The sequence below is a fragment of the Phyllopteryx taeniolatus genome, chromosome 6 (assembly GCF_024500385.1).
Source record: "Phyllopteryx taeniolatus isolate TA_2022b chromosome 6, UOR_Ptae_1.2, whole genome shotgun sequence".
NCBI classification, from domain to species: domain Eukaryota; kingdom Metazoa; phylum Chordata; class Actinopteri; order Syngnathiformes; family Syngnathidae; genus Phyllopteryx; species Phyllopteryx taeniolatus.
Window position 1 is genome coordinate 21847923 of NC_084507.1, and position 19353 is coordinate 21867275.

Genomic DNA, 19353 nt, shown 5'->3' on the forward strand with positions numbered 1-19353 from the left:
ACAGAGGGAATGATATGTTTGTGTACGTATATACATGTATTATTAATTTACATTTATTTTAAATATTTGTGCTTGACTGACTCAAAAATTAGCCGTTAGCTTGAAGCTGCGAGTGAAAGCTATTCCCGCGAGGACGTCACTCACTCATGAGAATTAGAATCAGAATCAGATTCCGAATCATCTTTATTTGCCAAGTATGACCAAAAAAACACACAAGGAATTGAGTACGTGCACCGCATAGTATGTCGTTCCTTGCGCAAAAGAATCACTCATCGTACTAGTACATCGCTCCTAAGCGGAGCACAAACGAAGAAGTTCCACGAACGAATCACTCGTGTCTCACGGATCGCCAACGATAAGTTCAACAAACGAATCACTCTTCAGTTCTTCAGTTCCTCAGTGCACCAGTTCACTGAAAGAATTGCTCAGTTCACATAAGTCCCTCCCCACGTGCACGCCCCCGACTGCACGCTGGCTGCTCATTGGTCATTCGTCGAAGATTCAGAAGTGAATGACAGAACGTTTCAGCAGTTCCGTTTCCGCTCCCAGCCAACTCGCTCGCCTTACGGCGGCCAAGCTAAAAGAACGAATCAGTTCATAAACTGATTCGATTCAGTCATTCACTAAAAAGATTTGTTCTTCTGACCGAAACGTTCGCGAACGTAACAACACTAATCTGGACCAGATAGCGATGTTTCTCAGGGTTTGACTGAGTGTTGCTGTTGTTGCAGGGGGGACGCACTCTCTGCATGAAGGAGGCCTGCCCTGTCCTTTCCTGCCCTGCCCACCTCAGCCACACCCCTCCTGGGCAGTGCTGTCCCAAATGTCTCGGTAATTAACAAAAACAAACAAAAAAATACATTCTTGTGTGTGTGTGTGTGCGTGCAGGTGTGTGTGTGTGTCTCACCTTCTAATGGTCGTGGTCCTCGTGCGTCAGGTCAGAGGAAGGTGTTTGACTTGTCTCAGGGGAGTTGTCTGTTCCACAGCGAGGTCTTCGAGAACACCACGTCCTTCGTTCACGACAACTGCACCGAGTGCACGTGCAAGGTAAAACTTCAAGACTCATAAAGTGGAACCTCAGTTCACAAACGAGCCGATTCACAAATAATGTGGTTCACAAACAAAATTGGTAGCGTTTTCACTTGTTTATATATTGTACTGTGTTCATGTTTAACAAAATACTCCAAAAGGTATGTAAACATAACTTTATTCTGGGGTTGGAATGTATTAATCCTATTTACATTCGGTTTAATGTGAAACATTGTTTTGATTCACAAACGAGGTTTTTGAAATGAATTAAGTTTGTGAACCGAGGTTTCCCTGTGGAACGAAGTTGTCGGACCTTCTCACGTCTCCATCCGTTCTCGTTCAGGACTCCACCGTGGTGTGCAGGAGGCGCTGCTCGCAAGCCGGCAGTTGCCATGGCGACCGCTGCTGTGACGACTGCTTGTCCTACGTGAAGGTGGACGACGTCAAGTACTGCAGAGTACGCAATAAGATCTACAGGGTGAGAACAGCTCATGGGATGGATGGATGGATGGATGGATGGACAGATGAGCAAGGAAGGATGAATGGAGAGATGGGTGGATGAATGGATGGATGGGTGAATGATGGATGGACAGATGGATGGACGGATGGGTGGGTGGACGGATGATGGATGGATTGATGGATGGATGGATGGAAGGAAGGACGGATGGGTGAATGGACGGATGGATGGATGGATATACAGATGAATGGATGGAGAAACAGATGGATGGATGGATGTACAGATGAATGGATGGAGAAACGGATGAATGGATGGACAGATGGATGGATGGATGGATGGATGGACGGACAGACGGGTGGATGGATGGAAGGATGGGCGGACAGATGAGTGGACGGATGGATGGATGAATGGCTGACCCTTGCGATGCTCATCCATCCCCAGGAGGGCGACATGTGGTCGTCAGTGAACTGCTCGTTGTGCGCGTGCGTGACAGGCAGCGTCGAGTGTCGGCCAAAACAGTGTGTACCAATCACCAGCTGCCCCTCGGTGAGTGACACGCCGTCCCGGCCAATTGGCATCCAGCGCACCTTTGAATGATTTACACAAACACCGTTACCCAAATTCGCGACACGCAGCTTAGCTTGTGCGAGCGGACATACATGTCTATTTGTCTTTCATCTGTCTATTCATCCTGCCATCCTTCTGTTTCATCACCCATCCATCCATTTGTCTATTCATCCATGTACCCTTGCATCTTCATTCATCCATTCTTCTACCATTATTTATACGCGCCTGTCAGTTCCTTACATCTGTCTGTCCATCCATCACGTCTGTTCATCCGCCCATCAACCCTTACATCTGTATTCATCCATCCATCCTCACATCTATCTATTAATCCAGACATCCACCCTTACAACCTTCTATTCATTTATGCACCCTCATACCTGTCTATTCATCCAGCCATCCACTCTCACATCTGTATTTATCCATCTATCTATTCATTCTGCCATCCTCCACTGTTTCCTGTCATCCATCAGTTCCCCTGTCATCCATCCATTCGTGTATCTATTAATCTATCATTACATGTCAATTCATCCATCCATTCTTTTTTCTAATCGCTCATCTGTTTGTTCATCCTTGCATCCATTTCATGTCATCCATAAATCCTTTCTTTCAACCAGTCATTCATTCATTCATCCATCTAGCCATTTGCGTATTTATCCATCCTTACATCTGTCTATCATCCTTACATCCTTCTCTCCATTTCCATCTGTCCTTTTATCACCCATCTATTCATTCATTCATCCATTTGTCTATTCATCCTTCTGTCTATTGACCTTTCCATCTTTTAGTCATTCATGTTATCACCTATCATTTATTCATCCATTTGTTCTGTTCATCCATCCATCATTGGTTTTCATCCAGCATTTCATCACTTATTTGTTTTAATTCATCATCATTTCTCCCACTAATGAGCCATTCATCATCATATGAAATTAAATATATGCATGATCCTGTTAGAAGTTTTCTTTGTTAGCTTGGTCTGCTAAATGCTAAGCTTGCAACATCTCCTCAAAAGTGTTCTTATAAAAAAAAAAATTGAAATGCACTTCCTGCCATGTGTGTGTGTGTGTGGTTCTGCCCCCCAGAACAAGATCCTCAACCGGACCGGCTGCTGTCCAGTCTGCACTGAAAGTGAGTAAGTTCCCTTCCTCGTTTTGTTCGGTCCCGCCGTGTGTTGCCTTCTTCTTAACGCCGCAATCGTTTTGTCCCCGCGCAGAGCCAGGCGTGTGCACCGTGTTTGGCGACCCGCACTACAACACCTTCGACGGAAGAACTTTTAACTTCCAGGGAACGTGTCAGTACGTGCTGACTCGGGACTGCGGTGGCGGTACCGGCAGCAACGCCATAGCCAATAATGGCGAGTCGAGCTTTACGGTACGATCGCACTCTTTCCTGCGACGTCATCATGTTAGGGCATATTGACCAATTAAGTACATATCTGCAAAGCCTTTGTCAAGACCTTTAATTTGAGGTGTGACTCAATGTGGTTTGTTGCAAATACACATTTATCAAGCTACTCTTCGAATTCAATTCAGGTGTGTACCTAACATGCATGTTATTCTGCTTAATAATGCAAAATACATTTTTATCCGATGACTCAATTAACCGATGGTATAATTGGTACAATACTCGATTCTAAAAATATTCGATAGCTGCGGGACTACCCTTACCATACCCCACAGGATAATCACTCGGGATCATCTTTACAGACATCCATAGCCTTTGCTTTGATCGCAAGCGTGGGGAAATGCTCATATTTGGCCCGATTGTCGTATGTGTGTACCTTTGAAATAAAAGTCGCGGCCTCCTCCAAGGTGTTGGTGAAGAACGACGCTCGGCGCACCCGCTCCTTCTCCTGGACTCAGTCGGTGGAGGTGCGTCTAGGAGGGCTGGTCCTGGGCCTCCACCAGCACCTGACCGTGCGCAGGAACGGCACCCGCATCGCGCTCCCCTACCACGGGCCTGGCGTGCACATCGACCTGGACGGATACCTCCTCAAGCTTACCACCATCGCAGGTCAGTTCAAACAGGACATATTATTATAAACCATTCAAAAATGGAAATCGTATATCAAGAGTATATAAAAACTATATATACATACACTGGTTGCCAGCCAATCGCTGGGCACATATAAACAAACGCACAATCACAGCTATGCACAATTTAAAGTCTTCAATTAACCTCGTGTGCATGTTTTGGGAATGTGAGAGAAAACATGAGTATATAGTATAATACCAAACATATACAAAATATGGAAAATTGCCTTTTTTGTATACAAATAGTTGGGTCTATGGAGTGCAAAAATGTACAAAAAATTTTTTTTTTAAATGTTGGAAAATGTAAAAAAAAAAAAAGTCTTTTGTATTTTAATATACACAAAAGATGTGTATATTAAAATACAAAAATATGATAAAACCATGAATGAAAATATTTGAAAAAAAAATGCAAAAGATTAGGGTGAAACAATAAAATATACAAAGTGTGTGTATATGAAACGTTTTTAGAAAAACTAAATTAGTAGAAAAACTAAGAAAAACATGACAAATTAATACAAATAGGTGAAAATACGAATAAATTGAATAAAAAATATTAAGAAATAAATATACAAAGTAAATAATAATAAATAAACAAAAATCCCCCAAATATTGGAAAATGATACTGAAATATGAGGAAAAAAATAAAGAAATTAGAGAAAAAAAAGGAGCCAAATAAAATAACACATAAACACCAATATCAAACAAAAAAATATAAAAATAGTAGACACATTTTTGGGAAAAGATATGCAAAAATATTCGTATATAATATTATTAGAAACAAATTGAAAATTTTTGAGCTGGCCCGGTGGACGACTGGTTAGCACATCTGTTCTGGGGACCAGGGTTCAAATCCCGGCCCCGCCTATGTGGAGTTTGCATGTTCTCCCCGTGTCTGGGTGGGTTTTCTCCGGGCACCCTTTCCTCCCACATCCCAAAAACATGCGTGGTAGGTTGATTGAGGACTCTAAATTGCCCGTAGCTGTGAAAGTGTGGGCGAATGGTTGTTTGTTTCTGTGTGCCCTGCGATTGGCTGGCGACCAGTTCAGGGTGTACGCCTCCTCCCGCCCGAAGATAGCTGGGATTGGCTCCAGCAGCCCGCAACCCTAGTGAGGATAAACGGTAATGAAAATGGATGGATGGAAAACTGTTGAAAGATTGGATGAAAATAAACTCAAAAGTGTCTTTAAAATGGTGTACAGATGACGTGTTCACTCCTTGTTTTTCCCGTGCGCAGGTCTGGAGATTACTTGGGACGGCGACAGTTTCGTGGAGGTGGTGGCCGCCCCGCACTTGCGTGGGCGCCTCTGCGGCCTGTGCGGCAACTACAACGGGCACAAGCGCGACGACACCATGGGCGGCGACGGCCACTTCAAGTTTGATGTGGACGAGTTCGCCGAGTCGTGGCGCGCGTTGGACAGCAACGAATTGTGCGCGCAGCCGGCGCCCCACCGCCGCCCCACCTCCTTCCTGTGTCCCGGCAGCGTCAAGGTCAAATTCCGCGCCCACCGTGAGTGCCAGAAGATCAAGTCGTGGGAGTTCCAGAAGTGTCACCGCGTTGTCGACTTCGCCACCTTCTACAGGTGACGACCTAGGAAAGTACAGTGGATATCAGAAGTCTACACACCCCTGTTCAAATGCCAGGTTTTCACCATTAATGTGACCTATAAGCTGTACAACTCAATTAAAAAAAAACAACAGAGATAATGTGGTTACACAAGTGTGCGCACCCGCTTATAATTGGGTCGTTATTGTCTTAAAAATTAACCAATCACATTCAAACTCATGTTAAATGGGAGTCAGTATACACCTGGCACAATTTAAATTGGCTCCAATTAACCCCAAATATATTTCAGAAGTTCTAATTGGCTTTTCATAATTTTTTTTTTTTTTTTTTGGGCTGAAGGTTTTGTGTTCAGACTGACTGGTATTTGGAACTGCTCAAAATTCACTCCACTTTGACGAAGGCCCTAGTTCCAGCTAAAGAAGAACAGCCCCAAAGCGACCCAAAGAGTTTTTTTTTTTTTTTTTTTTTACAATTGGGTTGTACAGGTTATAGGCCATATGGTGGAAAAGGTTTTAAAATTATTTATACTGGCCTATTTTTTATAGCACAAAAACCTAGCATTTGTACAGGGGTGTGTAGACTTTGTACATCCACAGTATCAGTGACATCGGAGTCTCAATTTGAATTTAGATGTTGATGTTTTTACACTGCATTTTGAAATTGACTTCTTTGCAACTTTTTTTTTTAGTTTTTTAAAAATTTTATATTCGGGGGGGGGAAAAAACTGAAAAATCAAAGGGTTAGGGTTCGATTTTGAGATGTTCAATTTTTTTTTATGTCGGATTATCACAAATTGAATATTTTGATGCTCCGCAAAAAATCTGTGTTAGAAATTCAAAATCATGTCTAATTTTTTAAAAATGTAATATTTTGATGCCAAAGAAAATTCTGTTTGAAATTCAATTCAAATTCAGATGGCTCAGATATACAGTACTTCCATATTTTCATTGAGAAATAGACTTTTTTCCCCTCAACATTTTGATAGTAAAAAAAGGAAATTTGAACACAGATATACTTTCAAAAGGATCCACTCAACATGATGATGATGAGCCATGTTTTTTTTTTCTTTGTAGGTCTTGTGTGACGGACATGTGCGAGTGTCCCGTGCACAAGAACTGCTACTGCGAGTCGTTCATCGCCTACAGCCGAGCGTGCGAGCGAGAGGGCGTCCCCGTTATCTGGAAGCCTGACGCCGCCTGCGTGGGTGAGTCAACGCGCCGCGACCAATGTCGCTCATTGACACATTTTAGGATTTCATTTTTTTTCCATATATTTTTGCTCTTTTAAAAGGTAATTATGCTTCGAAAAGTACTCGATGGAAAATATATTTGGGGGAAAAAAATACAAAAGATTACAGACAAATACAGACATATTAGACCAGAAAGATTGCACCAAAAATAATACACAACAAAATATAATAGTAAATTGAAAAAAATATATATAAAAAAGATTAGGGGAAATAAAAAGAATACTGGTAAAAAAAAATTGAAATGTTACAGCAAATAAATGTCGGGAAAAACAACGTTGTTAATATAGATATGATAAAAATACAAGACAATAAATACACAAATATTTGATAAAAATAAAGAAAAAAAATAGATGGAGAAACTGAAATATTAGACAAAATAAATGTTTGGTAAAACAAAGTTATGAGGAAAAACAAGCAAAAATATTAAAGCCATGATTTCAAAAGAATACAAATATTAGATTACAAATGCAAATATAACTGAAAGGATTTTAAAACCGATACACAAAAATCCGTTGAAAAATGTGTCGAAATAAAAGTGTTGAAATAAAAACACAAAAATAGGAGGAAACGAGTTTTTGAAAAAGATGTGAGAGAGAGATATACAAAAATCTCAAATATTAGAAAATGATACAGAAATATGAGTGGGGAATTAGAAAAATACAAAAACAGTCAACAAAAAAGAAAAAATATCAGACAAAAAATACAAACCTAAGAAACATTTAAATTTGAAAGAACAATTAGGGGGAAGAAGTTGTAAAAAGTATTTTTTTTTATCTTGTTTGTAATCACAGGGGGAAATTAAAATAATAGTGACTAATGTGAATCGTGGGCGACTGGTTAGAGTGTGCCTTACAGTTCTCAGGACCGGGGTTCAATCCCCGGCCCCGCCTGTATGGAGTTCGCATGTTCTCCCCGTGCCTGCGTGGATTTTCTCCGGGCACTCCGGTTTCCTCCCACATCCCCAAAACATGCATGGTAGCTTAATTGAGGACTCTAATTTGCCCTAATTTGTGAATGTGAGTGCAAATGGTTGTTTGTTTATGTGTGTGCCCTGCGATTGGCTGGCAACCAGTTCAGGGTGTGCCCCGCCTCCTGCCCGATGACAGCTGGGATAGGCTCCAGCACGCCCGCGACCCTAGTGAGGAGAAGCGGCTCAGAAAATGGATGGATGGATGGATATATATATAAAGAGAGAGAGAGAGAGAGAGAATAATAATGTGAGTCTCCAATAATAGGACAATTGAGCACTTTTTTAATTGGATCTCCATAGATGGGTATTTATTTTTTATTTTATTTTTGTATTTTTGTATTACTCTACAAGCAAAACAACATGAACATAAAAAAAAAAATTTTTTGTCTTTTTTTTTGTCAGCCACGCAGTGCAAGCACGGCGCCGTGTACGACACATGCGGGCCGGGCTGCACCAAAACCTGCGACAACTGGAACGAGATCGGGCCGTGCCACAAGCCCTGCGTGGCCGGCTGCCACTGTCCCGCCAACCTGGTTCTTTTCCAGGGACGCTGCATCCGACCCCTGGCCTGCCCCGGACGGTGACACAGGCACCGGTCCGGGGGTGCGGAGTGAGGAAAACGCATCTCGGACTTGATGAGATGCGGCGCAAGTACTCAGGGTCCAAGTAATCCCCTTTGAAAAAAACACTCAGGAGAGGAAATTGTGGGAGAACGTTCTTGTCTCGGAACCTCACGGGACTTTTGGACTCTTTAAGTCGTGTGGACCTTGTCTGAAACGGACGAGGAGCTTTTATACAGGCGAAACAGATTTATGACAAGCTTTTCTACAATTGTTATGTGTTGATACTGTTAATTTATATAGCAAAGGTGGTAGCGCGGGTGAGGAGGGCACAGCTAAGAAATGGTTTACAGTGAACCCCTGTTCGCACAAAGCCAGGCAAAGGGAAAGTCGATCCACAGGGCTGCACTGTAACTCAGCTTGAACAAAAGCGATTCAGCGGATGCTTGGGCGAGTAACAAAACTTGACCCGTACTGACTTCAGGTTGTCCAAAGGCTTCAAGCGGAAGACTACGATGCTTTTACGTGAATGCCTGTTCTAGGAGTTCGCTTTATAGTTGGGCTTCTGCTGTGTGGTTTGTCAAGTAAAGATCCTGTTTCGAGAAACTTGCCATGGATAGCGTAAATCGTACCACTAAGCATGGGCCGGTTACCGTTAGCAAGATATACTGCGGTTCTAAAAAGTCACGGTTTCAAAAACGCTAAAACATTCCATCAGCATAGTAAAATCTGACATCTGCCTGATGGTTACATGCTCATTGTTCTATATTAGAAGTGCAACAACTAATCGATTGAAATGGAAACTATTTTGATATTCGATTCATCGTTTCGAGGCATTAACTTAAAATTGTCCAAATCCTCAGAATTTCAGCCTCTCAGCAGTAAATATTCTCAAATTTCTGTCGTCCTCCATGAAAGCACACTGATTATCTTTGTGTTTAATCACAATAAGACTTTTGCGATATCTGCTCTTACTTTGGAAAACAACGATCAACCTTTTTGCCCATTTTCTGACATGTCACGGACCAAACCAGTTTATGGTAAACTTACTCATTTATTATGAATCATAATCAATTTATGTTTGTGCATTTTCTGCAGTCAGTTTGGGATGTCCTGTTTTTTAATAAAGGGATGGAAATTAAAAGAATTTAAAAATCAGATTCACTGATTAATCGAAAAAAATAGTGGACAGATTAATCAATTATTGAAATAGTTTTTAGCTGCAGCCCTTCATTATTTATTATACGTGTTGACTTTTCACTGCATTTTAATCCATATGTATATCTTTTCAATACTGTACAGTATTCATATTCATGTAAAACCCCATTTAGAAAACAATTGGATGTTCGGCGATATAGCGGGGGTTCACTGTAAAGGGACAAAACAAAGAAAAAGCTATTTATGTTTATGTATTGTGTGTACTTTTGTGTGCCCAAATGTGACTCGTGTGTTGTTGTTGTTGAAAAGTACTGTAGCATCTTTGTGGAAGGTGTTCTTTGGAAAAGGAAAAAAAACACCTTACCTTCATTATTTAAGAGCCACAATATAATCTTTTAACCAATTGAACTAGTGTCTTCTCTCCAGCCTTCAAATCAAACACAAAAGTTGTTGTTGTTTGTTTTCATATTTTCCTACTGAGAGCTTTTCCGACCAATCAGATTTTAGATTCACCACTCGCTCAATTTTCCCGTCCTCTGATTGGTTGAGCTCAAAATGTGCGTGAGATTGATTTACTGAGGAGGAAGACGTCGGACATGATTCAACAGTCTTTTTCCAGGCACCGCATTGTCAAGGAAAAACTCGACTTTGTGAGGCTTGGTCAACCACAAATACTTGCTCTCTGGCCTGTTTCAACGAGGAAAAATTATTTTTGTTTCATTTTTTGGGGCACTTTCAGAATAGCATGTATGAGCACGACAGCTAGCTTACAGCGGGAAGCAGAAAAGGAAGGGAAGTCCAATTCCGTCTGTTAGCATCTCCGGTGAGTACGATGGATTTTACGTTTTTGTCATGTTATTATATGAATTGTAGTGTATACACTACAACCGCGATAGAGGTTTGTAGTTGTTTGAATGTGATGTATTGGATGATAAAGGTACCCGTTTCTTAATGGTATTCATCCTCTCTTCTTTAATGCAAACATATGTATGTAGGGTTTTTTTTTTTTTTTTTGTACATTATTTTGCAAGGTGGTGGTGTTATTGAGAAGTGGATTACGTCGCTGAAGGCCCAGGTCCTAAACTCACTAGTGAGGACAAAGCCCACTAGTAGAACGACTGTGTACAATTAAGCTGAATATCAAGGACTACACTTACACAACATCAACATGGGACAGCAGCAAACACTCTTTCCGCACATTTTATTTGAACACAGACTTATGTACAACACCAAGAAGCTGAAGTGGCAACACTGGGATCATCTCTGCTGCAATTTCATACAAAATCACCACCAAAATAGAAATACCAAAAATACTTTAGAGTCCAAACGCACAACTCATAACAAGAAACAGGACCCCGAAAAAGCAGTAACGCAACTGCTCTTGTCAGCATGACAATCAGATCTTTTTTTTTTTTTTTTAAAACAACTCATTTAATCATGCGACTGACTGTGATTCAAATGAACCTTTTTGCAGCTGTGCCTTCTGGGGCTGCAAATGTCTGACTAGCTCATGTTTGGCCATCCATCCATCCTCTGAGCCGCTTCTCCTCACTAGGGTCGCGGGCATGCTGGAGCCTATCCCAGCTGTCATCGGGCAGCTGAACTGGTTGCCAGCCAATCACAGGGCACATAGAAACAAACAACCATTCACACTCACAGTCATGCCTACGGGCAATTTAGAGTCTCCAATTCATGCATGTTTTTGGGATGTGGGAGGAAACCGGAGTGCCCGGAGAAAACCCACACAGGCACAGGGAGAACATGCAAACTCCACACAGGCGGGGGCCGGGGATTGAACCCGGGTCCTCAGAACTGTGAGGCTGACGCTCTAACCAGTCGGCCACCGTGCCGCCCTCATGTATGTCATTTTTACTTTATAATTGTGAAAATTTACTTTTAAAGTAAAAAAAGTTTTAAATTCAATGTTTTTGTCGCTAACAGTCTTTCCTGAGGCTAAAAATCAGGTATATATATATATATAATGACAAAGACTTCAAATTTCCTTTAAACTGCTAATTTTATCATGTCACTGACCGTTTTGTAGCTAATAGTCTCCTGAGGGCAAGATTCCTGAATATCATTTTTTATAGATGTCAAAATCCATTTAAAACACTAATTGATAATGTCACTGACTTTTAAAATAAACCCTGTTTGACTTGTTTTGTCTCATGACTGGTCTTTTTAAAAACAACAATAATAATAATTTTTTACACTTTGCTAGTTTATTTTCCATTACAGTATTTGACATGGTTTGATTGCTTTTTCACATAGTTCTGACTTGGTTTGTGACTCGAGTAGGAAAAATCTTATCAATTTAAAAAAAAAAAATGTTTTCTTCGTAAACACAGTGGTTAACATGTTTGGACTGGTGTCCTTAAACATTACCGTAAACCTTATTGTCCATCTCTAAAGTTTATTTTTGTTAAAAGGACTAGGATGTAGCTTTACAACAAAAGAACAAAAGTATCGAAAATAAATCACGCTCTGGTATAGAATTTTCCATCAATAAAGTCTTTTCTCTTGTACAAAATTAAATATGTGACATCATTTGGAAAAAAAATACACTCTTCGTCTTCCCCTGTGCGTGGGGAACCCATAAAACTAACAACAACAACAAAAAGGTACAGTTAGGCCAGCGTCGGTGGGTGCGGTTCATCCGTCGGCGGCTGACCGGTTCAGTGGTCGTCGCTGTCGCTGCCCGACTCGCTGAGCTGAAGATCACTTCCTGTTTCAGTCATCACAAGACAAGAAAGAAAAGTTGGTCGAGGGACATTTTCACAGCCAAACAAGTCAAATGGGAAAACATTTAATTACCTGTTTTTGCCCATGCATGTTCAAATGTCAATTTACACAATAGATTTGTTTTTATATTCATATAGACTTATGTATTATTACATTGTATTTATTGTATTTTAATTTATAGAACTATATATAAAATTATAATGTATAAATGTACATATATTTAAAAAAAATTATGATGTGCATATACAGAGTAAAAAATGAAATATAATAAAGAATACATATAATAAAAAGTAAAAAATTAAATGCATTTTACAATAAAGGTTTACATGATTTTTTTTTTACCTAGTTTTGAGTGGTTTTGGATGTTTTTTTTAACTGATTTCTTTGACTTTGGGGGGGGGGGGGACTGTTTTGTTATACTTTTTTTGACTTGGCTGTGTTCTTTTTTTAACCTGGATTTGACTTTTTTCTTTTCTTCCCAAGTTTTGACAGTTTTTTGACTTATTTGACAATTTATTTTTTTGTTTTTTTGTTTTTTTTATTGGGTCTTGTTCTGACATTTTGACTCTTATTCGTTTTTCGGAGGGGGGGGGGGGGGGTGGAGTCAAACAGACTCAATCTCTGGACAACACCTGTCCATATAGCTCGGACAGTGAGAAAGTTAGTGAGCATGTCATTAACAATATTTATTAATTTAATTGGAATAAATACATTTAATTGCAGACCCATTATTTCTGTCATGTTGATTTGTCCTAAACTTATGTCAGTGACCAATCCGTGAATGCCCCCTAGAGGTCATTGGTGTTTTAACTTTTGTCTAAAATACTAGAGAATAATTTTAGCTGGGACGGCTCCAGCAAGCCCGCAATCCTTGTGAGGATAAGCTGTACAGAAAATGGATGAATGGATGGATGCAGTATACAGTACACAATTATATACAATAAATGAACAAGGCATGTAAATAGACACATTGCTCCATCTTGTGATCGGATCGGTGATCGGCCCCAAAAATCCTGATCGTGTAAAGCCTAATTATTATGATGTGAATATAAATTAGTACAAATACATTTTATAGTATTAAATTTACCTTATGATTGCAGTATTTTCTTGTCTATAAAGCAAAATTGTATGTTCTAATTTGAGGGTAGGTTGACAACTTCATGCTAAATAGTATTATTAAGATTTCATTTTAATTTTTACAGTCTAAGCACGACATGAGGAGTTTGTCTTGTCTGTGAAGTCAATTATTTCCATGTGAGACACTCACTGAGCGTGTTGATGAGCTGGTGGTTGGCGGGCGGCTGCCGCTCGGGACCCCCGTTGGCGAGGGCGTGGCGGCCGGGGGGCGGAGTGGAGACGGGGCCCGGCGGGCGGGCGCCGTCGCGCTCACCGGCACCCCCTGCGCCGCCGTCGTCGCTGCTGTCGCCCGCGCTGGGCGACGCGCTGTCTGAGCCGCTGCTTCCGCTGCTGCTCATCTGCTCGATCACGTCCACTTCGGCACGCAGCTCTGCCAGAAGGGAAAACAATAACTCAGCACTTTTGATCATTAGTGGGAGGTCACATAAAGTAATAACTAAAATAAACTGCCAGTCCTCCATGTCAACACGGATTTTTTTTAATTCAACAGCCGTCAATGGCAGTGAATGAGTTATTTAAAAAAAAAAAAAAAAACTGGGACCAGGATAAATCGTTTCAAAACCCTATTTACCAGTAATATAACCAATAACCTGTACATATCAGTTGAATGAAAAATAAATAAACAACTTAGATAATGTGGTTGGCAAAGTGTTTACACCCTCATGGCTACTTCACCAGTCAGTATTCACAATAAACCAAATCACATTCAAACTCATGTTAAATGTGAGTCAGTGCACACCTGCCACCATTTAATGTGCCTCTGATTAAGCCCAAATAAAGTTCAGTTGTTCTCATAAGCTTTTGCTGACATTTCCCCCCACAAAATTTTAAAGCAAATTCAATCAAGTCATTACTTGGGTTCAGCAAGTCGTAAGTCAAGTAATGGAATCTTGCACAGTCACAATATGCAACTTTCTCAAAATGAAGTTTTTCTCGAACAAATATGTCTTGGAAAAAATAATAATGTTTTTTAAGAAAAATCTCGGCATTTTCAAGAAAAGACAATACATGGTGGTATTTTGCAAGAATAATTCATACATAAATGAACAAACACAAATACATTTCCGACAACTAAATGATGGATATTTTCAAATAGGGCCTTGCTTTTCAAACGCTCTGTAGTAAAGGTTTAAGTGGAGTCTCATGAATACAAAAGTCAAGCAAGTTAAGCACAGCCGTTGGCACCTAAAGTCTGACTCCAGTCCAGTCATGTGACTCAAGTCCCCCTCTGATGTTAGCTGTGCGCCGCCATGACGCCACCTTACCTCTCTTGATGTCATCCAGCTGCGGTTCGGGCGAGGGGTTGTCCTTGGAGGGCGACGTCTTGGCGGCGACGCCCGGCTTGGTGGGGGCCCGGAACTGAGGTCCCGGCTGGTTGCTCCGCACTGCCTGCTGCTCGATGCGTGCTTGGATCTTACTGCTGCCTTCCGCCCTGAACCGACGCACGATGGACATTAGCCACATCTTTGCTGCCCTCGAGTGAACCAACCTCATCATTACGAGGAATGAGCTTTTTTTTAAAATGGGGTTTTACAGTATATTGTTCCCCTACATAGTTACCGTTTTGCTTTAACAAATTCATCCAGCCGCGCAATTTTTGTGGGGAACCTATCCTCCATTATTCACGGAAAAAACTCCCCAATTTTTGTGCTCAGACCAAAGCAAAAAAATTTATTACGCTGCTGTTTGTTAGGTTTTATTCATTTATGGTGTTTTTTTTACCATCTGCGTTTGAGATGTCCTGTTTTCTTGGAGGTCCTTGAATATACCTCGTGGGAGGGAACAGTCAAACTGAAAATTGAAAGTTTTGTTTTGTTCTGTATGCCTCCCGATGCAGCTAATAGTCTGTGAAGTTTACTTTCCCGTTACAATTTTCCTGTACTTCCCAACATTTAATATTGTGTGTAAACGCCAAAAGATGAGTTTAATCACTTCAATTGTTCGTGTAAAGTGCTAAAACATGTATTTGTTGGCACATGTGTGACGTCACATCAGTTTGTGCTAGCGTCTTATATCAATTCCCGGCCAGTGCCCGGGGAAAAAAATGTGTGTTGAGTCAGAATAAATCATATGACTCGCTTTGGCAACCCCCGATGGGACAAACCGAAAGTCACAACATGGTAGCTAATACTATTGTTGAGCCTGCTGTGAAAGTGGTTTGTTTGTGTTGAAGAATTTAACTACTGAATGCAGTTCTGTATGTAACATGACTTCATGATTGTGTACATACTAGATGCATGTGTGTTGCTGATTATTCTTTGTCTGCATTGTTACAGATCGCAGTAAATAAATCGATCCATGCGGAATTATCATTTTGTCGCACAGATGCACGCTAAATTCATGTTAATATATAATGTGAAACGCCAAAGACGGGCTTACAGGAATTTAGCCGCGATATAGCAAGGGAACACTGTGTGTATTATTATATTAATGTGTCAAGTGGCGCGCTCACCTGGTTTTCTTGACCTGGATGCTGCTGCTGAGCTTCTCCAGGACGAAGCTGCCCGTGTCGTGATTGATGATGAGCACGCAGTCCTTCTGGTACTGTCGCTTGTTGCCTTTGAACACCGTCATGGGCGGCGTGGAGCCCTACGACAACAACTTCAACACACTTTTCGAGCAAATAGAAACCACGCGTTTGTGAGGAGGCGTACCGGAATGTGGGGCAGTGTGATAGTGACTTCGTCTCCTTTGCCCACGTGTAGCTCTCCTTCACAGCTCGTGTCGATGGATGCCGGTTTGAAATCATCTTTTAGAACGAGAATAATTCAAATGACCAATTAACTGACAGAAAGTTTTAAACTCCTGCTTTTTTGATAGTCATATTGAACAGAATAATGTTGGACCAAAGCTTAACTTCCCCTAGGTGGCGCTGTGTTGTTTCCTTTTTTATAGTTTGTTTTCCATGTCTAATTTCTAGTACTTGAGTATTTCTCTGTGCTTCTCATATTTTTTTTTGCTAATGCTCTCAAATATTTTTGTCGTATTTTCATTTGGCTTAATGTTTGTGTATTTTTTAATATCTTTATTTTCTCGTTGTAAAAGAGGTCCCATCCAATTCTGGTGTTGCATTTCAAAATAAAAGTCCCCAGAAATCATCATATTTCACTGTCCATACCACTTCTTTTAAGAAATGATCCCGTTCGTTTGGCAAAACCTTTCCCATGTAGGAGACAATCCCAGGACGCCACTACATTACTGCCATCGCCATCTGTTGTAGTATATCTGAAGTCTTTTAAAAACTTCAGATTGTTCTATCATTCAATCTGATGTTTGTGGTATCAAAATTAACACTTTAACCACTCATACATACGACACTGTTGTTATTCATATATAATTCAATACTTCACAAAAACGGTCAAATATTTGATTTTCTGTTTCTGCAACACAGAAGATTAGGCTGAACATTTATGAAGCTGAGAGTCTGTGGGATTCCATGAGAACAGAAGACTCTACTCTCTGTATGATTTGACTGTTTAATGTTGATGTGTTTATATACAGACATATATAAACACCTTTACGGTATTGCTTTAATACTTTTGTTTTTGTAGTTTTGATGGATTTTGCTATTTAAACAGCAATAAAGTGATAGTGGACATCTGTAAGATGGGTGGTTTCCTACCTGAAGTAAATACATTTACAAATGTAAAAAATATACATCCATCCATTTTCTGTACCGCTAATCCTGTTTAGGGATGTAGGGCAAATATACATTTTCAATTTTTTAATATTTTTTTTTATTTACATTATTTATTATTGCATTATAACCATTTCTCTTTTTGGGCCTTTATTTGCTCCTGGGATGGTGTCGTGTCCTCCAGGACTTGACTTGTGTTGCAAGACCGAAAGGATTATTTAATTTATTTCAGGGGTAATGACAGTGAAATATGGAGATTCGAGGTTGTGTTTTTGTCTTGCAATGCGTGTTTTTAATCCTTTTTTAAATATCAGCATGCATTGATATCCGTGTATTATTGGTCTGCTTTTATTTTGAAGGTGGCTTTCGCCGCTCGTTGGCGGCTTATTACCGTAATGCCTAGTATGAACAAAATTAGCGGCGACTGGCTTGACCGCACTCAATATTAGAACCAGTCAGTACGACACAGTTGTTAACCTTACTGTACCTCTCTTACCAGTCAAGAACTATGAATATGTTCTTATCTTGTCAATGGACTGCTAAATGTGATGAAATAAGCATGTAGAATAATGAAATATGTGTTTGTGTGGTGGTTGTTGACTCACATCTGATGGTGTGAAAGGAGGACTTTGGTGTTTTCTCGAAGCTTTCCCCGAGCTTCAAAACATGTTCTTCTTTGTCCAGCAACGGGTTCGTACTTCCGTTCATCTTCTCCCTTTGTTGTCGACGAAGGAGCCGAACGTTCAAATTTGCATCACAAGTTACACGCACAAAAAAAAATAATTTAAAAATAAAAGAATACAAGCTTGTAAAATAGCGAAATTTGCCCCAAATTAAGTCAGCTTCGACAAGGTTAGCCAGGCGGCTAACTGCTAGCAAAACATCCCGTACGTCACTAAGGCGCGTCACGTCCGCCTTGCGCAAACGTAGACAAACACATTTGGAAATAAAAACTGGAAATTTAACCAAACGCTTTTATTGAATTACTATCTGGCCAATATTTGTGGGGGGGGGTGGGGGGGTTCTAATAGGTTTGTATTGTATGTCTTATATTTCTGATTATTTTCTATTATTTTGTCGTAATTTCTTTTTGTATTTTCTTTTAAAATATATATATTTCTTTTTCGTCTAATATTTTATATTTGTGTGCTTTTGTCTAATACTTTTGTATCTGATAAAGAATTTTGTACTTTCTCATATCTTTACCGTAATACTTTTTGTTTGAGCTAATATTGTATTTTTTTTTCTTCAAATATTTCCCCAATATTCTTGTGTAATATTGTGTGTATCTATCTTTATATTTTTGTATTATTTTTGTATCTGTGTCTGATATTATTTTGTGTGTAGTATTTTTGTATCTGTCTACACTGTTCAGTTTTTATTTTATTTTTATTTTTCTCTTTGTTTTTAAATGTTTTAAAATTGTTTGCTCTTTATTTTTGCTTGTAATCATGTAAAGCACATTGAGTTATTGTGTATGATATGCACTCTATAACTACATTTGTGTGTAGTATGTTTGTCTATTTTTTGCTCGTCTTGTATTTTCCTAATATTTGCTTTTTATCTAATACTATGCTATTTTATTGTGACTTTTTTTCATCTTGTTTTGCAGTTTTTGTCTAATTTTAATTCTTTTTTTAACAGAAGCTTGAACAAGCTGCTAGTAGCCAGTAGAGGTCACCAATACACCATTTTAAACAACTCTTAAAAGATTAGTATGACTGACAAAGCCACATAATACTTAAAACTTTATGATAAAAGATGCGATATAGCTCAATGGATTTCTTGACAAACATAACTACTACCCAGCGGAATATTTATGCTGTCTTCCCAAGTGTGCTGGCAAGTTGGAATTCCCAAAAACGCAAACGTCGCATCTTTTTAAAACGTTAAATCAAATCTTTCATACTCACATCCAACCGATGTACGCCAACTATATTTCTTTGTAATTAACAACTTCTTAACGAGCTTTACAAACAAAACAGCTGCTAGTGGGTACAAATTTTATTTTTATTTTTTTTAAATAAAGTGCTCGAACGTTATGACGAAATTAGTTGTGCTTTTTAAAGAGTTTGACAACGTGTTTACACGTGTGACGTGACGTCTACGCTCCACTCGGACCATGACAACCAGCAGATTTTTTATTTAAAATAAAAAGTCGTTGGTGCACGTTGTGTCTGTGAAAGAGTTTGGGTCTCAACGTTCCACATTAATGAGTTAACTATAAAGACGCACTTGTGTTTTATGTTG

At 39.8% G+C, this 19353-nt stretch overlaps 2 protein-coding genes across 4 annotated transcripts in view; one reads left to right on the forward strand and one right to left on the reverse strand.

Moving 5' to 3' along the window:
• Positions 1-16567, forward strand: part of bmper (BMP binding endothelial regulator) — a 36610-nt gene extending 20043 nt beyond the window's left edge. For 2 of the 3 annotated variants that reach the window (XM_061776792.1, XM_061776794.1), the window contains 11 exons: positions 732-831; positions 938-1047; positions 1373-1507; positions 1928-2032; positions 3136-3181; positions 3267-3424; positions 3865-4066; positions 5321-5666; positions 6724-6854; positions 8272-10410; positions 14751-16567. In XM_061776792.1, coding sequence (XP_061632776.1) covers positions 732-831; positions 938-1047; positions 1373-1507; positions 1928-2032; positions 3136-3181; positions 3267-3424; positions 3865-4066; positions 5321-5666; positions 6724-6854; positions 8272-8453 — 1515 coding nt within the window. In that variant the 3' untranslated portion in view covers positions 8454-10410; positions 14751-16567. Of the gene's footprint in view, positions 1-731; positions 832-937; positions 1048-1372; positions 1508-1927; positions 2033-3135; positions 3182-3266; positions 3425-3864; positions 4067-5320; positions 5667-6723; positions 6855-8271; positions 10411-14704 lie in introns of all 3 variants that reach the window. The other variant, XM_061776793.1, reaches the window with a different exon arrangement.
• Positions 10775-17991, reverse strand: eaf1 (ELL associated factor 1). The gene is made up of 6 exons (XM_061776800.1): positions 17709-17991; positions 16121-16215; positions 15919-16055; positions 14732-14898; positions 13597-13836; positions 10775-12312 (listed from the first exon to the last, which is right to left on the reverse strand). The coding sequence occupies exons 1-6, from the start codon at positions 17809-17811 to the stop codon at positions 12263-12265; spliced, it is 792 nt and encodes a 263-aa protein (XP_061632784.1). The 5' UTR covers positions 17812-17991; the 3' UTR covers positions 10775-12262.
• Positions 17992-19353: the final 1362 nt, after the last annotated feature.

What these genes read in the sequence shown, in the direction of transcription:
- eaf1 (XM_061776800.1), bottom strand. Translation starts at nt 17,811, where the DNA reads ATGAACGGAAGTACGAACCCGTTGCTGGACAAAGAAGAACATGTTTTG. An exon ending in TCACACTGCCCCACATTCCG is followed by an intron (nt 16,056 to 16,120) that starts GTACGCCTCCTC and finishes TTGTTGTCGTAG; the next exon opens with GGCTCCACGCCGCCCATGAC. An exon ending in ATCCAGGTCAAGAAAACCAG is followed by an intron (nt 14,899 to 15,918) that starts GTGAGCGCGCCA and finishes GCGTCGGTTCAG; the next exon opens with GGCGGAAGGCAGCAGTAAGA.